This window comes from Lissotriton helveticus, chromosome 10 (assembly GCF_964261635.1).
Source record: "Lissotriton helveticus chromosome 10, aLisHel1.1, whole genome shotgun sequence".
NCBI lineage: Eukaryota > Metazoa > Chordata > Amphibia > Caudata > Salamandridae > Lissotriton > Lissotriton helveticus.
Window position 1 is genome coordinate 922,171,502 of NC_136071.1, and position 27,229 is coordinate 922,198,730.

At 42.6% G+C, this 27,229-nt stretch overlaps 1 protein-coding gene across 1 annotated transcript in view; it reads left to right on the forward strand.

Annotated features, from left to right (window-relative positions):
• Positions 1–27,229, forward strand: part of CUBN (cubilin) — a 1,583,269-nt gene that overhangs the window by 477,406 nt on the left and 1,078,634 nt on the right. The window contains exons 23-26 of the mRNA XM_078663578.1: positions 4,258–4,447; positions 11,930–12,090; positions 15,229–15,410; positions 17,113–17,269. Of these exons, the coding sequence (XP_078519704.1) occupies positions 4,258–4,447; positions 11,930–12,090; positions 15,229–15,410; positions 17,113–17,269 (690 nt within the window). The remainder of the gene's footprint in view (positions 1–4,257; positions 4,448–11,929; positions 12,091–15,228; positions 15,411–17,112; positions 17,270–27,229) is intronic.

A 27,229-nucleotide genomic window follows, 5' to 3' on the forward strand; every position in this document is an offset into this window, starting at 1 on the left:
TCATTATCGTTGAACCCAAGGCTGTGCCTAATTCGGTGTAAAATGCTGTCGGGTTCTTCCTTAAATCAGGCAGGGTTTGCCTAAAGGTTAAAATATCTTGTCGATCCCATGGTTGGTAAACCCAATTGTACACAACCCTCCCTTTTGCATCTGCGTGGTTGATATCGTCGTTTGTTCCCTGACCTCTTGGGGGAACCCAGTAGGGGGCGGCTTCTCTGATAGGCATCATAGTGTTGGCTACTTCTAATGGGGACTCAGCCGTTTCAGGGACTGTGATCTTAACTTCTGGTTTCTGTTCCGTGAGGTGGCGGAAGACTTCAAGCGTTTGCATGAAGAGGTCCGTCACATCGCGCTCAGTCCCATCTCCAACATCGACCTTTCTATATAGAGCCGTCAGCTTAGCAGGACCCTTATTTTGATACCTATCCTCATATGCGTTCAGGGTGTGGTAGCTGAACCGTAAAATGAAATGCCGTCTGTGGCTACCGGCATGTGAATTGTGCATATCCATCGTATATTCTTCGCTCTCCTTCCGTTCTACCAGTGTCTTTGCTATCTTGTCAATCCCATCCCGCTTGTCTTTGCTCAACCTATTTGGTCTGGCTGTTGGCTGCTTGCTAGTCTCGAGTTCATCTGATGTTGTTACCAATGTGGCCGGTGCGAAGGCCGTAAGGGCCGGGGCACTAGCGCTAGGGTCACCCTCGCTCGCACTCAGAACTGGTAGGTGCTGTGCTAGAGGCTGGCAGGGGGCATAAGGAGGGGGCAGGTAGATAATCGGAGGACCTAGCAGTAACTCGTCGTCTGCCCGTTGTTTGGAGGGCATCTCCGGGTAGAGCGTAGAGGGGGTCCTAACAGGGCATTGGCCTGCCGACCCTGATTCTTGCGTTTGTCTAACTTCCTCTCTCCTTCTTATTTCTTCATCTAGTTCCTTAGCGGCCAGGTGGGCTGCCTTTCGTAACTCTTTCCCTATTTTTGCTTCTTCTCTTTTCCTTCGTTGCTCTGCTTCTTTGCGCCACATGCCGATACTATCGAGCATGGTGGGCGTTGCCTTATTTGTTCTAGCAGCTGCTTCTAACGTTTTTATTTTATGCTCATCGAAGGAACCTATCAGTGGCCACTGACTTTCGGGGTCCTTTTTTGTATATTTATGCCATAACTTACTATAAACTATAGCGACTAGTCCTTGCTTAGTGAACATGTCCTTATTAGGGGTGCCTTCCAATGGAGCTGGATGGTTCATCTCTAATAAGCGGTCCGGGTTGTACCAACTACCAATCAGTGGGGAGAAGACAGGCATGACAGATTACAACGGGGGACAAAGGTCCGCACTACCTATCTTTCACTATTTGCAAAGACTAGACAGAATATTGCTATTCTACGTTATTTGCAAACAGAGAACCTCAAAAGAACTATACTCCAAACCATCTATGTTCGGACAATCAATCAGTGGGGAGAAAAATAGGTATGGCAGATTACAATGGGGGACAAAAGTACGCGTTACCTACCCTTCACTATCCGCAAAGGGAGATAGAATATTCCTATTCCTCCCCGTTTGCAGGCAGCGAATATCTCAAAGAGCGACAAAGCAAATACTAGTATTTCAAACAATCAAACAATCAATCAATTCGGAATTTGTCGTGTGTCACGACCTTACCCGGACCGTATGGACAGTTTCTCGTCTTCCGCTTCCAGCGCCCGATCGTCCTCTACTCTCTGTTGCTACTCCTGATGGTTCCCAGTCAGGAACGTAGATCACTCGGGAGAAGTCTGTTCGGAACCAGCGAAGTTCGGATGATCGGCTGTCAGACGAGGGTCTATCGGACAGGAGCTCTCCCGATCGTTGCAGTCGTTCACTCTGTCGTCGGGACCTCTCCCACTGGATCCACGTGTCGCTGATGGGCACCACGTTTGGGACGCCAATTGATGAAAATCAATCAAAAATGGTCAGGCTATTTTAGTCGATGTTTCTTAAGTAATTTTGCCCGGCGTTAAACGCCTCTAATACCATATGAAGTTTATCAAATAAAGAGGCAGGCGCTGGAGACAGGAAGACAGGAAACAAGTTTTATTCCGACGGAGCAGAACACATCAGATCGGACAACAAGGTATCGTCTCGAGGTGCTCTCTAACAGCCTCTCTGAGGCTTGGCCTTTTATACACTGGTTTACGACATGTGACCGCTCTTTATTACAATAAAGACATTGTGAAGTAATGGAAAAAGACATCCCCGGTACCCCCCAGTTCCGGCTCATTCCAACACGTGGCTACAGTAGAGGTCCTCACCCCCCATACAATAGGAGGGGGCTATCACGCAGCTGAGTGTTCCGCCGATTCCTTTGGAATGTGTGCGCCTGATCGAATCTCAGGGGGTGGGGAGGTCATGATCAATAGTAGCTCCTTTGAAGAGGGGCGAGTGCATACAGTAGGGGGCAATAAACTGTATCCTCAGGCTAAGGGATGACCAGCGGTCCGTGCAGACAATCTGGCTCAGAGGAAGGGGTCATCAAAGGAGAGATATTCATGAAGGGATGACCAGCGGTCCGTGTGGACAATCGAGCGTAGAGGAAGGGTTTATCAACAGAGGGGTATTCATGGAAGGAAAGGAGGTGTTGGTCAGGCGCGGGGTGTGATTCCCAGAGATAGAGTCATGCGGAAGGGGAAGGTTCATGACTTGTGCATGTGAGAGCGGGGGCAGCCAGGGTGCATGGGGGATGCTTGCAGGGTCAGGGAAGTGCGCTGATGATCGATCGTGAACAGGGAGACCATGGTACCTAAAATGGCTGTCGTGTATGTTCATACGTGAGTCTGAGGAATGGGCAAGATGGCGCAGATGATGTTCAGTTCACGAACTAAAATTCCACAGGAACTCAGAGCAATGGGTCTTGTGATCCGGATTAATGAGAGCATGTAGGGAGAAGCAAATCTGCATTACTAAAAATCACAACTTAGTCCAGAGATTAATTTAACTAGGTCAAGTTAAATCAGTAGGTCCTTGAAGGGTTCATTCAGTGTAAAGGAAAGGAAAATAAGTGAAAAAGGCAAAACTACAAGTCCCATCATGCAATGCACTTTTTGTTTGAAAAGGCAGGGCGCTCCTGGTGACAGGGGAGCAGCCGTTGAAATGTTCAGCATGCAGCTTGACTATTTGTCCTGCATAAAGAGAAAATAATTATCTAAGCTATCCATCATTTCACCAGCATTTTCACATTATCTTTTGAAATCCCTCCTTGATAATTGCTTTCATTTCAGACTTATTCCTTGGATAACGACGCCTTCAATATAAAATAGCACATCATGAAATAACTCTTGGGCGCTTCTAAATCTAATCTTTCCAGATGGCTCCTTGTCATGAGAGTCTGGGCTGCTAATTAGCACAGTGTAGCGCATTCTGGGATTTGTAGTTTTGGTTTACCTGAAATGAACCATTTGAGCACATTTTCCAGATCACATTGGTGGGCGGGCAGTAGTGTAACAATGTATCCATAATGACATAGAACAAATGTCGAACTTTATCTCAAGTCACCCATCAGCTGGTTTACTTCTGTATTTCCTGTGATGTCACTCACAGTCGTATAATTCAGAGACGTTTTAATGCATAGGCAGAGTGGGCTCAGGCCCAGGTCCCCAGGGCGACTGATAGAGCCATCTCTGTTCTGCAGGGTGACCTTAAATAGTTCTTAAACAGATTGTTTTAAATTTCGTTTTCCTTTGATTTATTTTAATGTGGGTGATGTGTGAAGGTCTATTACAGACATTTTGCATAGAAATGTTGTGTTTATGATTCATACAACATCCATGGGCCTCACATATGAGAAATGGGAGGGTGTCACAGAGATTATTTTCAATAATAGTGAGCTGCTGCTGTTATATATTAGTGAAAACACACTTCACTAGCCCTAAATATTAGATGTAACCACATTTAGAATTTGGAGGGTGTGCTTGTGGACTCTGGATGACCTAGTCACAAAGGGCATGAAAGAGCTATAATTGGATCATAAGTGCAAAGCTGTTTCAAAAAGGGGCCCCAAAAATATGTTTGGCCCAGGGCCCCCAAAATCCTAAAGATGTTTGCAGCTTATCAAGAATATAGATTCCTATGTTGCTTTTTTTTCAGTAAGAAGTTGCTTTTGAATAATTTCTTCATAGTAAACAATCTACACGCTATTTATTGTACATGTTATATAAGCTTTAGTTAAAAAGAAGCATTTTAATATTTTGTCAGTACTCATTTTCCACTTGCCCTTTTGTCCTGAAAAGCGTGTATGGAAGACTATACAGAGGCCTCCGGAATGTTTACATCCCCCGACTATCCCAACAACTCTCCCCGCAGCCGAGAGTGTGTCTACACCATCACAGTGGAAACCAACAAACAGATTCTGCTCAACTTCACTGAATTCCGCGTGGATTCCTTCAATGACGACTGCGAAGATGCTCATGTGGAAATCAGGTAAGCAACACCTCTTTGAAAATGTCATCAAGGTCTAGTGGTTGTCACAAATGTGAAAACTTCCTTCTTTTGCTGCATTTTCATTTTATCATCACACATTTTATGTTGTATTTGCAGAGCTTGCCCCACAGAAAAATTGTCCTCTTGTTGGCATGGGGCATGATTATGTGGGCATGCCCTGCACAAATGATTTTGTTTTTACCACAGTTTATGTTTAAGTAAGTGTCTGCACAGCTCTCAAGTTTCCAAGGCCTATGTGTAAATAGCTCCCCCACTCCATGTCAATTTTGTGCAGCCTAGGCCTTGTAGTCCTGATTTTCTAATGGGATAAAAAATGACTCAAATTCCAAAATGGAAAGAAAAAGATTGAACTGTTTGAGCTACTCACACAAGGAATTAGTATACTTGAGGGCTCTCTCATGATATGAGCAACAAACTTGGCTCTTTCAAACCCCTTAAGAAAAAACTCATACTGACATTTGGTGCTAATTCAGGTTTAGTTCATATGTATTCAGCGATCCTGTGTAGAAAGGTGTTTGTGTTTTTGAACCTGTAATTTTTCTCTTAACATTGTAAGCATAGGCTCAAAAATTGTAGCCCCTTGCTAAAAAGCCAACACTAGTTTACAGTGTTTCACGTAATATGAGTCCACTTGACAACTATGAAGATCCATTTGTGAAAAGTTTGATAAAATATCTGTAACTTTAAGATTGGAATGCATAATTTTTTCTTACCACTTGCATTTTCAGCTTGCCGTGCCTTTACAGTAAAAATAAAGATGCTCATATTTTTTATAACAAAATAAAAAAGCACAGAAAGAAGAAAGGCGAAATGAATTGATTTTATTATTCAATCTCCGCAACCAGTACTAGTACCTTGAGATAGAATCTTAATGTTTGAGTATATTTCTTAAGTTCTGGTGACCCCCTTTGCATATCTGCTGCATCAATTGATGTTAGAGGTTAAGGGGTTAAGTGGTGATGCTTCTGCAGCTCTCTCCATGCAGATGTAAATCACTTCTGACTTGATATGCCCGTGTTCTGGTAGTTTGATTTTGCAGCTGTCCTTTCTTGGGTTTCTGCAGCTGTTAACTCAGTAGGGGTGTGCCAACGTCAGTGTTTTATGACCCAGGGGTCTCCTTCAACGGTGATTATCTGTGTAAAGGGCATTAAAGGGGGAAATTAGAACAAACTACTGGGAAGCTTCTCATGAAACAGGGGTTCGGAGGGTGCATTACAGTGCAGCTGACATTAACAGAAACTTGTTTGTCATATAGAATACCATACTGTGATTATCAATGGTGTTTTACCAGTTTTTTTGCATTCAAAAGTAGAATCAAATTTTCAGCAATATCCCGCACGAGTATACACGTGACATAAAATCCAATCGCAACATTAATACTGAAGTCTTCGGTTAATTTTAAAAAAATGCAGTTATTGCTAGTAACATTCACAACTCTAACAAGAGAGAATACAAATCCCATTTGTTAATATATTTCATTTGAATGGAGTTTGTTATTAATTAAGTTACCTTGGGGAATCAGTCCATCTGTCCATGGGATTCTAGCCAAAGGCTGCAATGAGAAATTGTGAGGCCAACACAAGCATCAGTGTTCGCATTGCACCCTTCACTGGCAGCATTAGAGGCAATACATGGAACACATTCTGTAATACTGAATGGGCAGGCATAGCTCCATCGCATTTAAAGACCCCGCTTTACAAGCGAGGATGAACCATATTTGTGGTGCACATGCTGGGTCCACATCATCCAACGAAGGAAAAAATGTAGCCTTCTCTTATGGATTTGGCTATTAAACCTTTCCATTTCAGAGCAGGTAGGTTGGGACCTGGCAAAGGCTGTCCACCTTGGGATCCTCTGAACCTTCTGAGAATTAGACAGGGCACCATACTCTCAGAGGAATGTCCTTTCTGGCTTTGCTCCATTGAAATCTTCTCCTTACATTCAAGAGGGGCCGGGAGGCTCCACCCTCATAGGAATGGTCAGACCCCACTAAATGGCAGGGGTAAACATCTACCTGCATGCCTACAAAGACTGTCAATTCTCATTGCTGCTCTTTCAAGGGGTTCCGAGCATTCTCCGTAGCAGCAGCCACTGATGCCATGGAACTAAGGGAAATATTTATGACTGGGGTTGCATCATGGTTGCACCATGCAACGTAGTGCATGTGCGATGCAAGCCCAAAATGTGATTCCTTATCCCATGCTAGGCCACCTTGTGTGACCCTGAGTGGCTTCATAAATCCAGAGTAATGCAACGCAGCTCAGATTTCTGTGTTGCGTTTAGCTGCCCTGGGAAAGCAATCCACTGGCATTGTGCTGGTGTTCCCACATAACTCTCCATGAATTTTGAGGTACTTACCAAAAGTGGTAGACCTGGAAATATGACAAAATGCTACGCCTTCTCATGCATAACGAGGAGAAATATCTTTATTTTTCCATGTTACTTCCCCTTTCTATGTGTGCTGCATTTTGCAGCACACATAGAAAGAGGAAAATGCCTTCCAGGATTCTTTTGTGGCTGAAGGTGCCTCTTACTGCACAAAGACAATACTGCATGCAATGCAGGCACCCTTGCACCTTTGTCCAAGGGTGCATTACGTTAGCTCTTGGCAGCCCATTGTGCACCAGTGGTGGGGAAGGAAGGGGAATCCACTGTATTGTAATAAATACAGTGCATTCCTGCCATTTCCCTATAACGCAGCATAGCACAGCAAGGTGACTTGCTGAGCTGCGTTACTTTTACATAAATAAGCTCCTAACTCTTTACAATCATAGACAGGCACCACAGTGGATGAAAAGGGTACTTACTGCAATGTAGACTTCAATAATCCATGTATAGAGCACTCCCTTGAGATCTGCTGTGGTTGAATGCTCTTTAAAAGAATTTTTTTTAAAAAGGTATGTTCAGGCACATTTACTTGCAATGTAGCTTTTGGCCAGTAATGCATGAGTACTAAAACTGCCCTTATGACATATATTTATTCTCTGAAACTCAACTAAGCATATGTAAGATTTTTCCATGAAATATAATTGGGTACCATGCGGAGATTATGTTGAGAGTGACCTTTAAGTCTGGAATAGAACCACACCTTTTTACAGGATGGACTTGAAGATTTCCTCAAAATCACTGCTACACATACAATTCTATGCCACACGTTGATAATTTAACCATGACTATACTTGGGATAGACACAAAACATTCCAGACTCAGATTTGTGCAGTACACAATGGCGAATAAACTACCTGCTTAGAAAACTTGAAATTAATTCAGTTGACTGCGAGATTGAAAGCATTTATAATGCCCCACCAGACCAAGTGGTATTAGTTACGGAGTTCCTAAACAAAGTGATAGCACCTCTGTTATTATCCGAAGCTTAAGCAAACACTTAGGTCCTGATTTAGAGTTTGGCAGACAAGTTACTCCATCACAAACATAACGGATATTCCGTCTGCCTTATTACAAGTACATTATATCCTATGACACTTGTAATAAGGTGGCCTGATATCTGTCACTTTTATAACGGAGTAGTTGGAATGCTGTACTCTCAGTCAGGCCCTTAATGTCAAGTGGAAGAAGGTTTCCAAACGTATTACATTGGATAGTGAAAGAACAACCTTTAGTGACTGGAATGAATTTAGCAACTAGCATCTTGAGCTTGCTGTTGCTACTTAGCACTTTCTGCGGTGGTTGGGTGTTGATTTTAGATCATAAATACTCAGAGGCTAACCCAGGGAGGCATTTGTAAACTGTACATAAGACCTTAATGTTTATCCATGTTACCCTCACCAACGAACCCACAGTCGCAGAGAACAACTTCCACAACAGGATGAAGGCTGTTACCAACTGGGTGAAGGACGGCTCTCTCAAGCTCACCTCAGGGAAGACCAAAGTCCTTGTCCTCGGTTCCACCCCTCCACCTGGGATTACTCCTGGAAGCCCGCAGATCTTGGATTCCCCCCACACCCACAGACCACGCACGAAACCTTGGCATCATCCTGGATTCCTCGCTCACCATGAACTGCTAGATCAATGCCTTCTCATCATCCTTCTTCCACACGCTACACCTGCTCCAAAAGATCCTCAAGTGGCTCCCCACCAGGTCCAGAAAGATGGTCCCCCACACACTCATTAGCAGCGGACCCAACTATGGCAGCGCATTCTATGCTGGCATCACCTAGAAACTCTTCCAGAAACTGCAGAACATTCAGAACGACTCCGCCAGACTCATCCTCAATATCCCACACTGCAGCCACATCACCGGCTACCTGAGAGACCTCCACTGGCTCCCAGTCAACAAAACGATTACCTTCAAGATCCTCACACACCCGTACAAAGCCCTACACGACGCGGGACCTGCGTACCTCAACCACTGCCTCGCATTCCACTCACCCACCAGAGACCTCTGCTTCTCCCAACTAGCCCAGGCCACTGTCTCACGTGTCCGCAAGATCACGGCTGGTGGAAGATCCTACTCCTACTTCGCAGCAAAGACCTGGCACACCCTGCCTCTCCACCTCAGATAATCACCGTTACTGCCTCAATTCAGGAAGGACCTCGAGACCTGGCTCTTTGACTGAACCACAGTGCCTTTGACGGATCAGCAGAACCCTCTAGTCAGAAGCAAATTTGTATAAGGGAGCATATGGCATTGAGATCTAAAAAAGATTTAAATTGTTGAGCCACCACGTCCTCTGAGATTGTGATCAGAAGTGGCAGATTTGTAATAGGATGGTAGCTTGATGGAGCTGATAGAGACAAATTGGACTTGCAAGAGGAGTGACAAGCCTCTCCCCAAAAGCCAATGATATTAGTCTTTAAGTGGACAAATGTAAAAGAGATGGTATAGCTGGAGCAAAGAAAGCGAAATCTTTTTTGAGTAGCTAGGGCGGACCTGGATTGCAAAATGAATCTATAGTTTTAATACTGTTTAGAAAGTAGATATTATGTTAAATGTCTCCGGAGGCAAATTGAAAAGATGAATGGACTCTATTTCAGATGAAGCAATCATTACGGTCGGTGTTCCAGCTGAAAGAAGAGGAAGTGAAGCCGGCCGGTGCTTCACAATGTGAAGGCCGCAAATGAGAGTGACAATGAAGCCCACTAATTGCAAGCAATGGGTGGGCGCCACGCCCTTGTAGAACAAAATATCTTTCACAAGTGTGTGTAAAATGCGCTGACACATGTGAGACCTAAAAAGTACCCCAATAACTCCACGTGCTCAGTTGTGGAGTAATAGCCAGTAGCCAGAGGGTATAATCCACCAACACCTTTACTGACCCAGCTAATATGAATGCTTTAGTTAGAAAGAACATGTCAGACTCTTTTTGGAAGATGTATCTCTGAAGACAATTTTGTGTTTTAGTTCAGAGTGAGTATCTAATAACACCATTTAAGCATAAAGTACAGCCGGGGATCTAAAAGAACCACAACTGAAATTAAGCAAGACAAGTTATAATGAATCAAAGTGTACTATTCTAAATTCAGGTAGTGGTTGGCCAAGGAAGTATAGCGAGACCAATTAATTAAAAATTACCAAGCATAGGAGCATTGCTCCACAATGCCTTAGCAGGAGCAATGAACATCGTGAAAAGACAAATAAACACAGAAGCCTTACAAGGATGCCATGGGCCCAGGTGCAAGCTTGAAAAATGTCTAATTTGACTGCTGTTGGTGTAGTAAGCTACAGCAATTGACAGGGATCAACTGGCTCCTTAGGACTCTTGGCCGGGTGCCACTGCACCTGCTGATCCAATGTTAACTATGCCTCTGGGTGAACAGTAGAAAACAAAAGCTCTAGGCAGAGCATGGCAGCTTCAATACCTTTCACTGCAGTACTTTGGTGCAGGACTGGTGCTGCTTGCTTAAGGAAGAGTATGAAATACCATGAACAATCAACAAAGATGAGTGCTCTATCACAGCCAGAAGGCTCAGGTAAGCACAGGAAGCATAGTTTGTTGAGCACCAATAGACAGATGCCACCTGGGAAACAGAAGTGATGGGGGGTATGTACAGAAGCCAAGAAGCTCAGCTGAAATTGCAACCCTAATCGGCTCGGCCCTTTCAAGTGAGGAAACTGAAGTAATCATTGTGTATTGCACTCTGCGACTTGAACATAGAATTAAAGTACAATGTATTCTCTTGGGGTATACCACTGAGTATAGAGAATGTCCTTGATCAGCTTACTAAATACACTATGCATTGAATGACAGATGGTATATCAAAGAAACACTGTAATTGACATATAACCTGACTTGTGGATAATTTTGACCCAGCCTTATAGGCCTTTGAAAGATACCACCTACAATGGAACCTTCCTATTAATCATCAATCGGTAGTGTACTGAAGAGAAAGAAAGCTTTGATTCTTAATGCCACTCAGAGTGTTCCATCCTTGTGAACAACTGAGGAAAGCATGGAAAAGGTTACTATACAGTTTCACCTCTGAGCCCCACGAGTTGAGAGTTTGAGTTTAAAAATATTTCTAGAGTGCACGTACACCAATGCGGTTTCATGGCGCTAAGCAGTACTACAAATCCCAAAGACAGAACAGACTGAGAGCCAAGGGGGCGAGATAGGCCTTGTTGTCTAACTATAGAAAACAAGGGTCATAGCATCCGCTGCTCACTGTACTCGCAAGAAACAGAAAAAGTCTGGTTTGCCTTATCAAAGTGAAAGGCCTGGTGGGGGCCCATCATAACAGATGCTGCTGCACTTCCACTTTGACTGCCCTGTTACAGACACTTTCAAAATCCAAGTAAGTTCTAGTTATGAGGTAAGTGAGGCAACAAGGCAGATACCTTTGGCTGCAGGCATAGTTGAAACATTAACATGGACAGCCCTGGCCTTCCTGCCTCTAGAACAGGGCCTGTTTTTTCATTACCATGCTTGTAGATTTCTAGTAGTGTGAAGTTTGCCTTTTTAATTCTGCTGCATCATGCAAGAAATTTGGCAAGTGCTTGTCGTTGGCTTGATTTTGTGGCCCAGTGGATTTCTGCATCCACTGCCGTGATCTGCTACTGATCCCATGATTAAAGGTTTGAATGCCAGCTGGTCAACTCAGCCTTCCTTCTTCTTGGTGGATATATATTAAGTGGCATTCAGTTGGATAACAAAGAAATGCGTTGCAGCAACGAGAAGCCTTGTTTGAGCTTGTGCATTGCTGCCACATGAATTGTCATAGCAGTGTAGATTGCCATTAGCATGTGCTAGTAAATTTATTTGGGTTATGCTTTGTGTTTCACTTTTACCAGAACTGTCCAAATGTGAACAATGCCACTTGAGGTAACAATTTTACCACAACAATAAATCGATAAAATATTTGATGTTCATTAAGAAGAGATGAAATGTTACGGATAGATATGATTTAATAAACTCCCTTCTCATTGATATTTCCAAATGCAAACACTGATTATCAAATAGCCAGGGTCTTATAAATATGTGTTACCCTTTTGTTTCATTTCAGAGATGGAGGATATGAGACATCAGTGTCCCTGGGCAAATACTGCAATAGAAATAGGCCACCAGCCATCTTTTCTCACAGCAACAGACTGTGGGTAAAATTTAAAAGTGATAGCAGTCTCACAAGCAGAGGGTTTGTGGCTCACTGGGATGGCACAGCCACAGGTAAATATTTGTGAAATAATTGCACTCCTTGCAGCACGGCATGACATCTCCAAATACATTTCAACTATTCATATAAGACATGTAAACATTAATCTGTCAAATGCCTTTATGAAAGACCTGGATCCTAAATTGTGTCTCAAATACTTGTACTCATATTGTATTAAAGAGGGTTACAAATACTCAGGCTTTGACTAAACCAATAGGCCGGGCATGTGAACAGAGTGGTGCTTGAGATTCACTGACACATGTATCTGAATATGCACATGGGGTAAGGTAGCCTGCATGCACACACAGACCACCAAACATAAAGTATCCAATTCACATATACAGTACACATACAAAAACCCAGTCACAAATACAACATACGTAAAGGTTCTCATGCATACCGGCAAAACACAAGCACCCATGTATACAGACAGACTACATACACAGCCGCGGCCCGCACAGGTAAGAGCGGTGGGGCTGGGTTGGGGGGATTCGACAGATGACCATGAAGGAAGATTAAATAAAAAATGTACTTTTGCTCATCATCGCTGGTAACTGGTTGGGAGTACTCCGAGCCAGCTTTGAAAGATCCTTTAAATATATTCATTTCTTACTACCAACTACTTGGAGATATAGGTTTTGGAAAATGGAATTATCTGCTATTGAAATTGTCGTGCAATTGTTTCTACTTAGTATTGCCCTGAGGAAGTCGTAGGGTTATGACCCAATGACGAAACAAGTGTTGGCTACATCTATCACCTGGCTGTGACTGTATCAACCGCTGTAACAACTAAACTGTAACGTTTGTATTGCTGGATAGGACTATTATAAGACATGAAGTGAATACATGGAATTAAAGCTGAAGGTCTTCAACCACCAAACATTCTTAAACTCTTGTACATTATTGTTTTTTGCTCAGGATAAAGACTGATTGTTATTTATAATTTTGGGACTTCTCAGGCCACCTAATTTTTTGGAACATGGGTGGCTGTTTCTCCTTTATCCTTGGGAGCATTTTGAGGAATTTAGTGAACTTTGCTAACTTTATGGTTGTGCACAGAATTTAACCCAGCCAAGCTCATTATTTAGGTATTTTCCTCATTGTAGTCTGTCTAAATAACCCCCCCCCAACCAGCCCCACTGCTCTTCCACCACGGGCCGTGGCTGAACATCCAGTCTTAAAAAACTCATTTAAAAGCAACACACAAACCTGAATGTTTGCAGAGTAGCTCTGTGTTCTGTGTGAACCTTCAGCTACTTCTGGCTTTTACCTAACAGCATTTTCAAGTCCATACTAGCTGTGGTCACATCAAATCTACGTATTCCAAAATGCAAAGGTCTCATCCTTGAGATGGGTTCTAAATGAAAGCAGATGTGTCTTCAAACAGGCCTGTTTAGTTTAGGTTCCCTACACTCTGATTCATCACTTTACCTACCAATAAATCTGAAATCTTAATAGGGTCCCAATCTCTCAATGGTGCTGACATTTGTCTCTTGGAGACCGCTCTTTCTTCTAATGGCTCACCCACAACATAGAGCTCCATTTCAGCCCATTAGTACCATTCCTTCATTTCCCTCCTTCAAAAGAGAACTCAAATATGTAAGTTCTCACTTAGATCCGAGTGAATGTACGTCCTTCCCCCAGACATTAATACCACCTTCATCTGACTATGCGACCATCCTGTTTGTGGACATCAGCATGCAGGACAAGCACCACTATAATGAAGTCCCTGTTCCCAATGGTGAGTCGGGTAACTTTTGGAGTCCCACCACCCTTGGAAATCCCTGGTGATTATTTAGCGATCCCATTGCTGAAACTCTATATGGGCATGGTATCACTAGGAAACGCCTTGGAGAATTCCAAGGCCGGGCTCTTAGAGTACACTGATAAACTCAAGAATTGCCTTCCAAGGGAGCATATGGAATCCTGGGAACTGTGTATGTGCAGTAGAATTATACAGTGTGTGTGCAGTATTAGCAAGGAATCCCTTTTTATATAGCGAGAACTTGACCTGAATCGGGTATCAGAGCGCTTCACATAGCACCAGTTGCGTTACATGAGGACACATTCATTTTTTGTAGTTGTTAGGCATGAGGATATTAAGTGATTTGCCCAGAATCACAGGATGTTCAGTGTTGTTGCCGAGACTCGAACCCAGTTCTCTAGATTCGAGGACGACTGCCCTAGCCGTTAGGTCAACTCCTCTCCCGAAGAGGAGTTTTCAGTAGTTGCACACATACCTCAGGGAGATCATCCTTGGCATCACCAGTGAACCTTGATATGGAGGGGTGATAGGAGCAGCCTCCCACTCCCCACTGCTGGAGGCACCCTTGACTTAACTCCTGCCCTATTGCATATGTGACATGCTCTTGGGGTGAAGCCCAGGCTTTTCTGAAACCCTGAGAGGAGGGAGACAGAGGCTACGGGCGCTATTAATTTGTAGGTCACACCACCACCCACCACCATCCTTCTGCATTGCCAGACCCTATCGGATTGGGTGATGTATTCTGCCACATAACCCCACAATGGCATGGGCTTGGCAGGGTGGTGTTGGAGGTGGGAAAAATAACCCAGCCGTTTCTTGCTATCCCAGCTTCTGCTCGGGCCTTGACAATGGCCACTGGTTACGTTTCCTGAGGAAGGCTACTATTTCCCTCCAACTGGGGCCTGTTGTTCAATTCTCGATTTATCTCCTTTTAGACCATCTCATCTCTAGTTCATCTGGACTCATTCACCTCCAGATCCTTATTTGTTATAGTTTGCCTTACCAGACCCGTCACGTCTTGTGAACTTCATTTACATTTTTTCAATTGTTCGATGTGTTACTTTTGGCAGGTGGCACATATTAATGTATTTTTATATATGGAAATTCTTGTATGATGGCAGGGTTCTCATTGTATTTATATTATGGTATTACTGTTTATAAACTACATATTCATATTTTATATGGACCAGAATACGGTGTACCTCATGTTGTGCTTATAAATATCTTATTTCATTATTGTTAAACTTTGTTCTTCCCAGTCCTTAGTACTATATATTGCTCAGAGTCAATACAACCAAAAGAGTCTGTGATGATATATAACCCTTTGATCGTTTCACATTAATCTAAACTCAGTACTTAATTGTTGTTTTCTTGTTTACTTTTCCAGGCTGTGGTGCAACCCTGACTACCCCATCGGGCACCTTCATGTCTCCCAACTATCCAATGCCTTATTTCCATAATGCAGAATGCTATTGGCTTCTGAAAGCAGTCAGTGGCACTCAACTAGAAATCCAGTTCCAACGCTTCCATTTGGAGTCTCATAAAAACTGCAACCACGACTACCTTGCTGTATGTATACATAGTTCTCGCTAGTAACCTGCTGTGAACATAATCTATTATAACCATTGTCTCAGGATACGTTATGGTGACATAAAAACGGAGGACCGTGGGTATTTATTGAAGATGCCATTGTAGTGGTCTTAAACATGAAATGTATTTATTTATTTATAACATTTATAGATTGCACTGTTACCAAACGGTGTCCTGGCGCTACAGAAATCTGTATTTTCTGTACGAATTGAAACAATAACAGGGAATTAGTGATAATCTAATAACAGCACCTCAACAATTGAAACCCAGAACCACAACGGGGGTATGTGATAATGTTTGCGCTCCTGGAGCATTTCAGTTTATGTATAATGCTACTTGCATGGGTATCAATTTGGAGCTTCTGAAATGTAAAGAGATCTGCCCCTCCCCTCGATGGGGTTGTGTCTCCTTGAAATGAGGGAATGGTTTTGCCAATGCATATCCAACATCATACAGAGGCTTGGCAAAAAAGTCCTTGATGGACACACTAAATGGGCAGCACTCAAGAGGTGATGCACAGTGTGCCTCAGAGCGTGCTTTGGGTAGGAGAATTGTTGGTCCTGGGACCAGTCACGGAGTACCCAGAAGTAGTACAGTCCCCACCCACCTTTAAAGACAGACAGAATCTGACCTTGAAGTGATCCCAACTGTGGAGAAGGGTTTCCACAAATGGCGTTGTTGGGGGCACCTTGCATCCCACCTTCTGAGACAAGCCCTTACAGCTCGTGAGACACATATTTGACCGCACACACCCACGTGTGGCCTTCAGATCCTCCCTCACGGGTCAAGGTTCCACCTGGAAGAGGGAGTGGCTGATGACCTGCGTTTTTCTGTTTCTAATTGTCGCCGTGCATTTTCTAACTTGGAGAGTTAATGCGTATGTTGTAGAGAGTGCCTTTTCCCAGTTACAGGGTTCGAGGTTCCCGTCTACCACAACCATTGTCAGTTTTTGTGTTCACTATAACACACCAGTGTTGTGCACCTCTAAATATAATCGAGTTTCTTAGTTTAAAGCATTCTCCAAAACTTCTTCAAGGAAAATTCAGAATTCCCTAGATGTACCTGCAGTACGTTTCACTTTCGCATGTTAAATATTCTGCAGTGTGGTTATGTTATGACCAGTTCCAACCACTTTTATTTGAGTTGGGCAGAAGGCAGCATGTACTTGTGGGTATGTAAAGATGTCGACATGTTTCTGTTTTAAGAAATCGTTCACCTTCTTTAGATTCTAGCACTTTTTTACTTAAACTCTCTACTTTGTAATTCGAATTTTTTATTTTGATTCCTCTCCATTGTTTATTTTGTCTTTTCTATATAGTTTGAGCTCATGGGAAAGCCTTCATTAAATAACGTCTTCTGCCCTGCAAACTGATTATTTACAGCGATTTGGCTAAACATACTGTAACAATGGAACAGATGCACGAAAACATCTTTTTTAAAAACATGACGAGTTTTGGGGATTTGTTAAAAGATGAAAATCTCTCCAGTTGTATTATTATATTTGATAAATTAATATTTAAAAAAAATTCAATGTAATCTGGCACTCTTGTAAACTGCTCTAATGCCAATGGTCCACGTTTTGTGCTATATAAAACTGCAAAAGAAAAAAATGATTTAATATGCACTAATGAGCCAATTCATGTACTTTTAAAATAACATGCGCCTTGGTATTTTTTTCAAGGTGTACAATGGAAACAATACCAATGGGAAACTTCTCGCTAAACTCTGCGGCTTTGAAGTACCAGCGCCAATCCGTAGCACCACAAATAGCTTGTACGTGAAACTGAGAACAGACAACTCATTTGAATATGGAGGCTTTGTTGCTACCTACAGTCACAGTAAGTACATTTAATTATTTTCTCACTTGCTGCCACCGCTCAACATACACAGACCAAGATCGCCTGTCATTTTAACTAAATCCTTAGGGCATGACTCTATGCAGTGGAACATTGATGCCTTGCATCAGGGTGGTTTTGTAACAGAAAGCAGAGATTCACGTTCCATTTTGAACTCCACACTCCTAAAGGAAATCTACCTTTTCTGTGTGATCGCCCCCATTTGTCACCTTTTGCTGGACCCTAAGATTCCATGCACGTTACCCCTGCTAACCAGAGATAAAGAGCTTGTGCTCCTCCTTTCAACATGGTAAAATTGGGAGACTCCAAGTTGTCGTATTTGATTTGCCTAGAAGTCCCTAATATATTGTTCCATAATGTACCTAGGGCCTGTAAGTTGATTTTCACAAGTGGACTGTGAGGTGCATGTCTGGTTCTTGCTACATGCCACCCCAGCGTGCTATCAAGGATTGTATGGTGGAATTATGTAACAGAAATTGACCCTGGGGAAGGCTGGTTTTATCTCTGAACTCATTCACGGTGAGGACTGCCCCATCTTGTTACAGGTTCCCCAGGGGATGGAGTCCTGCCTCATGCCAGGGTCCTTTTTGCCCTCAGTGATTACCCCTAGGCATCCCTATGAGAGGTAGTGCAGGGCATCAGCCATTAACCACCTAATCAGATAAAGCATCTATGGAAGCAGCGGACTTCCAATCATATCATGGGTGTGTTGGGTATTGGCAACTTGGCGGTCAGATGAAAGAATGTAGTATGTGGATGAGAGGCCATTGGGGAGACCTGGAAGCTGTGTCCTCCAGTTGATGACCTGATAGCCAGTGGGCCACTCATTGGAGACAAATAATACTGCTTAACATCTGGTACGCCCAAGCCGCCTTGGTCTGTGGGGAGGCAAAGCTGGGCCAGCACCACCCTTTTTCGTGTCCCGTGCCAAATAAAATCATCGATTGTATGGTCAAGAGAGTGGAACAATGATTTGAGAAGTTATAAGGGTAGGTTAGCGAAAACATTCAATAGTCGTTAGATCTACCATTTTGGTGAGGGCGATGCAACCTAGCAAAGACAGCTGCAGGGTTTGCCAAAACAGCAATAGTGAGCGCAATAAGGTGACATCTCATCCAACAGTACCATCCAGGAGATCTGTAGTTTCACAGTAAATATGTATTCCCTGGTACCAGAACGTGACGGGTTGCCAAGGTAATGGGAGTCCGTCAATTTGGAGATTGGGGTTAGGCATGTTGGCGGTGAAAGGGAAGAGGCAAGGCTTGGCCCATTTGAGCTTGAGGCCCATACCTGGGCAAAGCTTTGTAACGTACATGCGATTGAGTCTGGTACCTCCCATATGCCTTTGAGATAGAGTAACATGTTGCTTGCATGAAGAGGCACTGCATGAGTGTCATCCCCTAGGGGGATTACCCTGTGCAGCCTTTTTCTTGAAGAATGTGGGCCAGTGGCTCCATGGCTGATGAGAAAAGATAATGGGGACTGCAGGCACCACTGACTGGTGCCCCGTTAGGTCTGTAGCGGGTGACACTGGCCATGGGACTGATGTAGTGTAGTTCCTATTATCCCAATAGGCTCTGCGCATTGGAATAATACCTTCAATAGTATAGGCCTAGACCAGACGTTAACTAGGTCTTCTATTGTCGATATTAGACTTAAAGTTTTGGGTTTGCCAGCTAGCTCAGAGTTCACTAGAAACTTTCTCGAATAGGCAAGGAGGAGTTGAACCTCCCTGGATAGACAAGAAGGGATTTAGTTTCTGACAACCATAGAACATGACAACTTTGCTCTCCCCTAATCAAGAGTGTATCTCTAGAGTCGTGTGAAAACAAAAGACAACTTATTTTACTCAGTCAGTATGTGCATTCTTAGTCTCACCAGATTGTAGAGAAAAGGAAGAGACGGGCGTGTTCAATAAAAAGATGGTATTTATTGATCAGTCTCTTTTCTCATACAAGAGAAATGAATCGATATTATCGCAATACTTATGGTTAAGTAAAGTGCATACAATAAAAGCAGAAGTATAAAATAATACTGTAAACACATTTATATGGTTTCTAAGCCATAAGGTGGTTTAAAATGGATAAAATAGATACATACACATATACATTTGACTAATCGTACTCAACTGGTGTTTCTAACTACGCCTACCCCAGTGTACCTGACCTAAGCCTAATACGTGGGCGGGAATAGAAAGTAGCAGTTTAAGTTAAGTTTGTTTTGCCAAGTGACTGACTCAAGAATTCTCTGCAAGGGGTTATTCAGTTCTGTACCTGGAATTTAGGATGAATGAGGGATGGTATCTCTCGTATCTGGTCTCGATATTCCAAGCTGCCTGCGAGGGCTGCTCAGAAGCGCCGGAGCTGGATTTCTCGGCAGGAGAAAGCAGCGTCTCGTTCTCAGCGCGTCAGGAAGGCGGGGCTGCGCCAGCGGGGTCTGCTCTGCTCTGGGCTTCGGCAAGTCTGGCTGCTCCGATCTCGTCACCACCGCGTGTGCTTGCTTAAGGCAATACCGGTAATATTTATACCTGTAAGGTGCCGAGATTGACGTAAGGATGGACATAGATACGTCAATAAGGATGTCATACGAGCTGGTCGTTAGAACATTCTTTTGCTGAAGTTCTCGGTGAAATCAAAACAATGGCCGCAGGGTTTTTCCCAGGTTGTCATAGGTTTGATTTGTTTTGAGAACTCCGTATGCCTTATCAGGGGCTGGAGTAATATTGCTTGTCTAATTAGATGGCAAGCGTTATGACCTAATCAGATAACACGTTCCTGTGCCGTGGTGTGGCTTAATCAGATAACGGTTTCTGCATCATGGGATGGCTGCTAGTTAACTTGTTAACCAGAACAGGGTCAGGAATAGGGGGATCGATACAGAACCTATAGGAATACATCACACCCACTCCACGCTAACTATGGCCATATTTACGAATCTAGGCATAGTAAAACATACTGTAGAGTATCGTGTATACCTTACCACCCCAAAATACACATAATGCATTTCGAAATTATCTAATATACGGAAAAAGCAGTCATATGTATTATATGCACTCACGCTGTAGAATAATGCTAAAGTAATCACGCATATGTATACACTATTGCTAAGTTGTATATGAGAATTTACACATGAAATGGCTCTTAATACAGAAAAAAAGTTCGAGACCATTTCATCACAGAATAAACATAATTATGAACATACCAGCGGGCAGCTAATGTCTATAAAGTTTCTAAAAATATAAATTTTAGTTCTCTAAGAATAGTTCTCACTTTAAGCAGATGATTAGTGTCCCGAAAAAATCGTAACAAAATATTTTGGGGCTGCCGAAAAATTTGCTGTCCGTGAACTGGAGGGAAAATTGTTCATGTAATTTTATCATTAAAGTTGAAGGCCAAATTCAGGGTGTTTGGAACGCCGTGTGCTAGCTTGCTCAAAAGTCTCTATTTCTGCTCTGGTGAGAACATCATATCATTTAGACTGTCGAAAAAGCTGTCAACAGCTTCCTGGGAGAGTTCCACTAACTCGCAAAAAGGTGTAACCATGCATTCGTGCGCATGATTGTCTCCATTGACGTTTTGATTAGTATTGCTGACAGAAGGTCGTACCTGATCGATGCTGCTTTCATCTTGAACTTCACTACCCCTAAATCGTAGTGGTGAAGTTTCCACGAATGCCGTCATCAGGATTGGTAGCCGTTGAGGGCAGCACAAAGCATGAGCCGTTATTGGACTCAACAATGTTTCTGCATCCATTGGCGCATCTGATTGTAGCGTCAGACAGGTGTCCAACACGCATTCTTCTCCGCACAGCAAGCACCTTAATACAGGTAAAACACATCGATGCCATATTGGTCGAAATGAAAGAAACCAAGTCATGTTCAGGTCTCTAAGCCGGGAAAGTCCCAGGATTTTTGATATCCGGTCCCGGTATCCAATGGCTCTGATTGTTTCTTCCCTTGTCGCAGGTGTTTTGTCTGTGACATGGTTTGCCATAACGAAATATAAGGACTAAGAATAGGATTCCTGCAATTAGTCCCAAAATGAGGGGAAGTCCGCCAAAAATCGAATGGACGAAATCTGGAAAAATACCCAGTATGGCTTTGAATGGTGTTAATGCCATTGAAAATACTGTCTTAAATACTTTTGAGACTCCACTGGTATCAGAAATATTTAAGATTTCATTCAGGATTTCCGCGAAATGTATGGGGGAATTAGTTGATAACAATGAGTGAATCTCTGCAGTCGTCCTTGCGACTAGGAGATCATACGTTTCTTTTGATGACGTGAGCCTGGTCGGCGTCTGAAGAAGCACTGTTTTCATTCTGCTTAAAGTATCTATTCGAATAGAAGTAATTTTCAAGTTAGGCCATGCCCTTGCCTCCCTGTCTGGAAAGGAGCTGGGGAACAATAAGCGTCCACAGCACTTGACCTTCGCAGTCGTAGTTACGAGATAAGGAGTCCCGGGCATAAGACTACAACATCTGCGGTCCACAATTAGAATGTAACTCCCATTATAGAGTCTTTGAAAAAATGGTTCTATCTCTGTTGCAGGTGTGCCTAGCTGGTGACATGAAAGGTTATTTGAGTTCCCTTCACAGGCTCCATGCAAACTAATTCCATTACACAGAAGTGTACCGCTTAGTGACATCGCACAATTATTGCCACTAAGAAACACTTTCTGTCCTTTATTACTGACACATGCATGTGAATAGGGCAAATTCCATGTTGTGTTAATGTACCCTTTTCCCAATTTTTCGTACATGCCAGCCTGTATATATTTTTGGCAGTATTGAAACCTAAAGGTTGATATTGGAATATTAATTATCCCATGTATTATCCATTCACTGACAGGTCGTTCTGACATTGTCACTGGTAATCTATCGAGTTTCTCAATGCTCAGGATTGTATAATCAGTGAAACAATGAAGGTTTTGGATCCTACATCTACCCAGCCCGGATCTCAACAACAGGGAAAACAGAAAAAGTTGGCTGGACAGGAAAAATTCACAAAGAAATTCTACAGCCACGCAGTCTATACGTACCACGTGACCACTGGATTAGTATTCCAAACACATTTATTTTATCGTTTTTTGCTACGTTTCTTAAAGTTCCAACAAAACAAGCACAAACAAAATGACCATCAGAACAGTGGGTTCATGTACACAGTATCTACAAAAATACAATTTTACAAATGTACAATACTTACAACAATCAAGTCAAACGAGACGAATAATAACACACCAAAACAATAAAGCATGAAGTGATTCAATTAAATTGCAATTATATACAGTGCAATAATGATGCATGAAACAGAGAACCAGTCCTTAGAACTATAAAACCAAGGGACAGGCGGGATTGAGATGGAAATGGGTGCCTGCCTGTCTACCAAAGCCTGTGGTCAAGTATTTATAGAGGGTTACACTACTAGGGTCCAGAATACTGAGATTAGTTGTATCCTAGCGGCACCCTTTGAAATTGCCACAGGGTGGGAGTGTCGACGCGTTTCGAACCTAGATGTTGTAGGTTCTCTTCAGGACAGGGACTGGGGACGATAGATCTGTAAAGACATACAGGGTAGGTGTCAAATAGATATCTCATAGTACTATGACAGTCTACCCTGGCTCCAAAGATAAAGGGGAATAATTACCTGCACAAGGCCACAAACGTTGCCGTAGTGTGGGTAAGTCGCAAAAAGCATTCAATTCTGAAAAAACATATAAAGAAAAACTCAGCACGGTCAATAACCCGTTGCGTATGGGATATTGGCGCAACAATGGATTAGCGTGGAGCCTTAGAGAATGTGAATCATACCTGTAATTCACACACTGGTGAACTGAAAACGTGATGCCCGCCACGCGGTGCACACTCAGGGTTGATGGACAGCTCTCATTTTGCAGCACAGGTGATAATAGCTGGGAGAGTGGCCACAAGAGAAAAATAAAAAATTAAAAATTCAAGGTCAGTGAGACTGCCGATTATGAAGACTGAATACAGCTAACCATTCACACGCAAGGAGCAAGGGAGACCGTTCCTACCTGAAATCCAAACTGACAGTAATACGGGCGCCTTGGCACAGAACCCAATTCAGGCCGGCAGGCGGTGTCAATTTCACCGGAGCCTGCTATAACAGGAATGAGAATGTTTACGTATTAGTCTCACGGTCTGATGGCCGGAGAAACTAGCGGCACGAGAGAATGCTACCAATTTGCGCAAAACACTTACTCGTTTAGAAGGAATCAATCGGCGCCCGTATTACTGTCAGTTTGGATTTCCAGCTATTATCACCTGTGCTGCAAAATGAGAGCTGTCCATCAACATTCTCTAAGGCTCCACGCTAATCCATTGTTGCGCTAATATCCCATACGCAACGGGTTATTGACCGTGCTGAGTTTTTCTTTATATGTTTTTTCAGAATTGAATGCTTTTTGCGACTTACCCACACTACGGCAACGTTTGTGGCCTTGTGCAGGTAATTATTCCCCTTTTTCTTTGGAGCCAGAGTAGACTGTCATAGTACTATGAGATATCTATTTGACACCTACCCTGTATGTCTTTACAGATCTATCGTCCCCAGTCCCTGTCCTGAAGAGAACCTACAACATCTAGGTTCGAAACGCGTCGACACTCCCACCCTGTGGCAATTTCAAAGGGTGCCGCTAGGATACAACTAATCTCAGTATTCTGGACCCTAGTAGTGTAACCCTCTATAAATACTTGACCACAGGCTTTGGTAGACAGGCAGGCACCCATTTCCATCTCAATCCCGCCTGTCCCTTGGTTTTATAGTTCTAAGGACTGGTTCTCTGTTTCATGCATCATTATTGCACTGTATATAATTGCAATTTAATTGAATCACTTCATGCTTTATTGTTTTGGTGTGTTATTATTCGTCTCGTTTGACTCGATTGTTGTAAGTATTGTACATTTGTAAAATTGTATTTTTGTAGATACTGTGTACATGAACCCACTGTTCTGATGGTCATTTTGTTTGTGCTTGTTTTGTTGGAACTTTAAGAAACTTAGCAAAAAACGATAAAATAAATGTGTTTGGAATACTAATCCAGTGGTCACGTGGTACGTATAGACTGCGTGGCTGTAGAATTTCTTTGTGAATTTTTCCTGTCCAGCCAACTTTTTCTGTTTTCCCAGGATTGTATAATCAGCACCCTTCTGTGCCATACTGATTTGTTTATCAGTAAGGTTAAAGATATTGAATAGTGACGTTGTGTTGATTAAACGCCAAGGCACATAGCCTGAACGCAGATTTTGTAACGTCCAGCCAAGCTGTACAATAGAACGCAATTGAGACTGACCGTGTTGTAACAACAGTAAGTCTTGCGATATTATGTCGATTGCTGAAGACACAATGCTGTCCAAAGAAAAAATTCTGGAGGACAGAGTCATTAACCCATTGTCCACTACAGAAAGTGATTTTTCCAAATTAATACGGTCAATTTCCCGTATACTTTCCGCTGTCTCAATTTGAGTTACCTTCCAGGCCTCGTTGTAAGCTGCATATACAGAGGCTGCTATGAAGCGTTTTTGACGCTGTTTGCGCGGTCCCATAATGAAATCACGCAAGTCAGCACCATCAGTAAGTAAAGTTAGGTGTTGCTTAATTTCTGTCAGTGTGGAAGTTTGTAGCCATTGAAGGCATAATTTGCCCACACTGTAGGTGGTTATTATCCCTGGGTGTTGTCTTTGGGAATATCTAGGGTCTGGCCTGGTCAATGTGAACCCCTATGTTTTGTTCAGGAATCTATCTTGACAGTTATTAGTATCTGTGGGCCAGATCAACCATTGTTTCCAATCAGGATGTGTTCTGTTTTGGTTTAATACATAGTTTACGTCTATCTCTTCATCTGTAGAGCTATTGCTGTTCATTGTTGGCTTTGGAATAGACGGTTTATTTAAGTCTTTGATTTTGGCTAAGCCAAGACAGGTGGTTTGTTGAACAGTGTCATTTAAAAATATAATTTGTTCTGGGATCATGCAGGCTCTAAACAATGATTCTATACCTTGTACTTGCCATTCTTTTGTACCCCAAACACTTTTTACTTCAACATTTTTGTCCCAATAATCAAAACCAAAAGTATTCATTTGTTCAAAAAATGAGTCTGAATATATCAATTTCGTGTTTGTAAGCATGGTCTTTGTCCCGGTCTTATTTGACAATTTGAAATAAAATGTTTCAGCATTACTTGTGTTGAACCCTGAAAAGTATGAATATTTGTCATAAAAGGTTCTTGAGCTTCCTTTTGGAGGGGTTGCACAATGTTCCCATTGATTATAATTTAAGAATTTCTAGGTTGTGCCGATTTATGTAAAAAATGGTTACCAAAGTGGTTGTAACAGTACATACTATCATAATTAGTCGAACCCTGCAAATAATCATGTTTGGTAAATTTAGCAGACATCACTAGGTCAGACATCATATTATTTATACTTTCAAAGTCCCAATCATCAGCAAATGAGCTTGGTTTTACAAAGTCACTCAATGAGATCTTGATTTGGTGTGGATATTTCAGGATTTCGACCAGACCATAAATTTCGTAGTCAGTATTGTCCCATGCTACCCCACCCGGTATAGGATTGGCTGTGAAGTTGACTGAAGAAAGTTCTCTTTTCTCGACGTGTGAAGATGTGTGTGGTTTGAGGATCAAGTTGATTTTCTGACTTGCTGTGTCCATTTTAGCATATTTTCCCTCAATGAAGCGTCCCAAAGTTAGTACCATGATGAGCCAAAGTATGAGGATAAATGCACCAAAGCCCACCCAAAATTCAATCCATGGAGAAATCAGATAGGTTTCTTTCAGTTGTTTCAAAAGTTCTTTAGCTTTATCTTTAAAGGTTTTTGTTGATGGCTGTGTTTTTGATTCACTGAGGTCTTCAGAGGAATCATCGAAGTTTATGAAGTAGCCGGATGCAGTTCTGTCAATTGTTCCAATTGCTTCAGGATTACTGTTTCTTGCATATTCGTTTGTTACTTCATTGTAGGTTGGTGTGTCTTTACTAAATGTTTTTATTTGGGTTTTCAGAGGTTTAAGTTCCATTGCATTGTTGCACAGTCCTTGTTGTTCTTCTGTAGGCGTTTCAAATGTGATTAGCCTCTTAGTTAGGACCTCTGTATTGGTAGCAAACCTTGGTGTTCTACTACTTATCGGGAGTCCACTTGGCCTACTGTTTGTTATCGGCCACATGATTGTGGTTTTACCAGGTCGATGGATACAACTCGGTTCTCCTTTTTACCAGCAAGCGGCGGTAGTACAACTGATCTTGTCCCGTTGATAGACAAGACAGGAACTGCTTTTCTGTAAGAAGGCCCAAATTCCTTCTTTACCGCGATCTTTTCTCTGACTAGATCCCCGACTTTTGGAATCCAGACAGGTCTTGCTGGGACAGGTGGTGGTTCTTCAGTGGTTGTTGGCTGCTGTTTCAACTTTATGTTGCTCAGGTCTTTTCTTGTTTTGTTTAAGTCCTGCAAAATAGCCAAACGATCTTTGATATCAAAGCATTTTTCCTTCACCACTGAAGTCTGACTGTCAAGATCTAAGACTAACATCCTAGTTCCAAACAATAATTTGTACGGACTGAATCCCTTCAGAGAATTTCTTGGCAGGTTGTTTAGACTACGTTGGACACTTATTAGATGTTTGACCCACCCAGCTCCCGAACCTAATATCCTTTCCGTTATAGATAGCTTTATGCCTTGGTTTTTTCTTTACACCATCCCGTATCCCTCAGGAAGGAAGTGAGAAGAATCCCGCTGTGCTATGCTCATTTAGCCATGTTTCCCCACAGGCTTGAGGGCTAAAGTGAAAACATTGGTCAAACGTAGCATGCTCCTAGCGTATATGCCATTTAGACTCGCAAATCTTTGTATAACAGTCCAGACGTCAGCCGAGTGCTGGGGATCTACATTATAAGTGAAACTAGCCTGTATA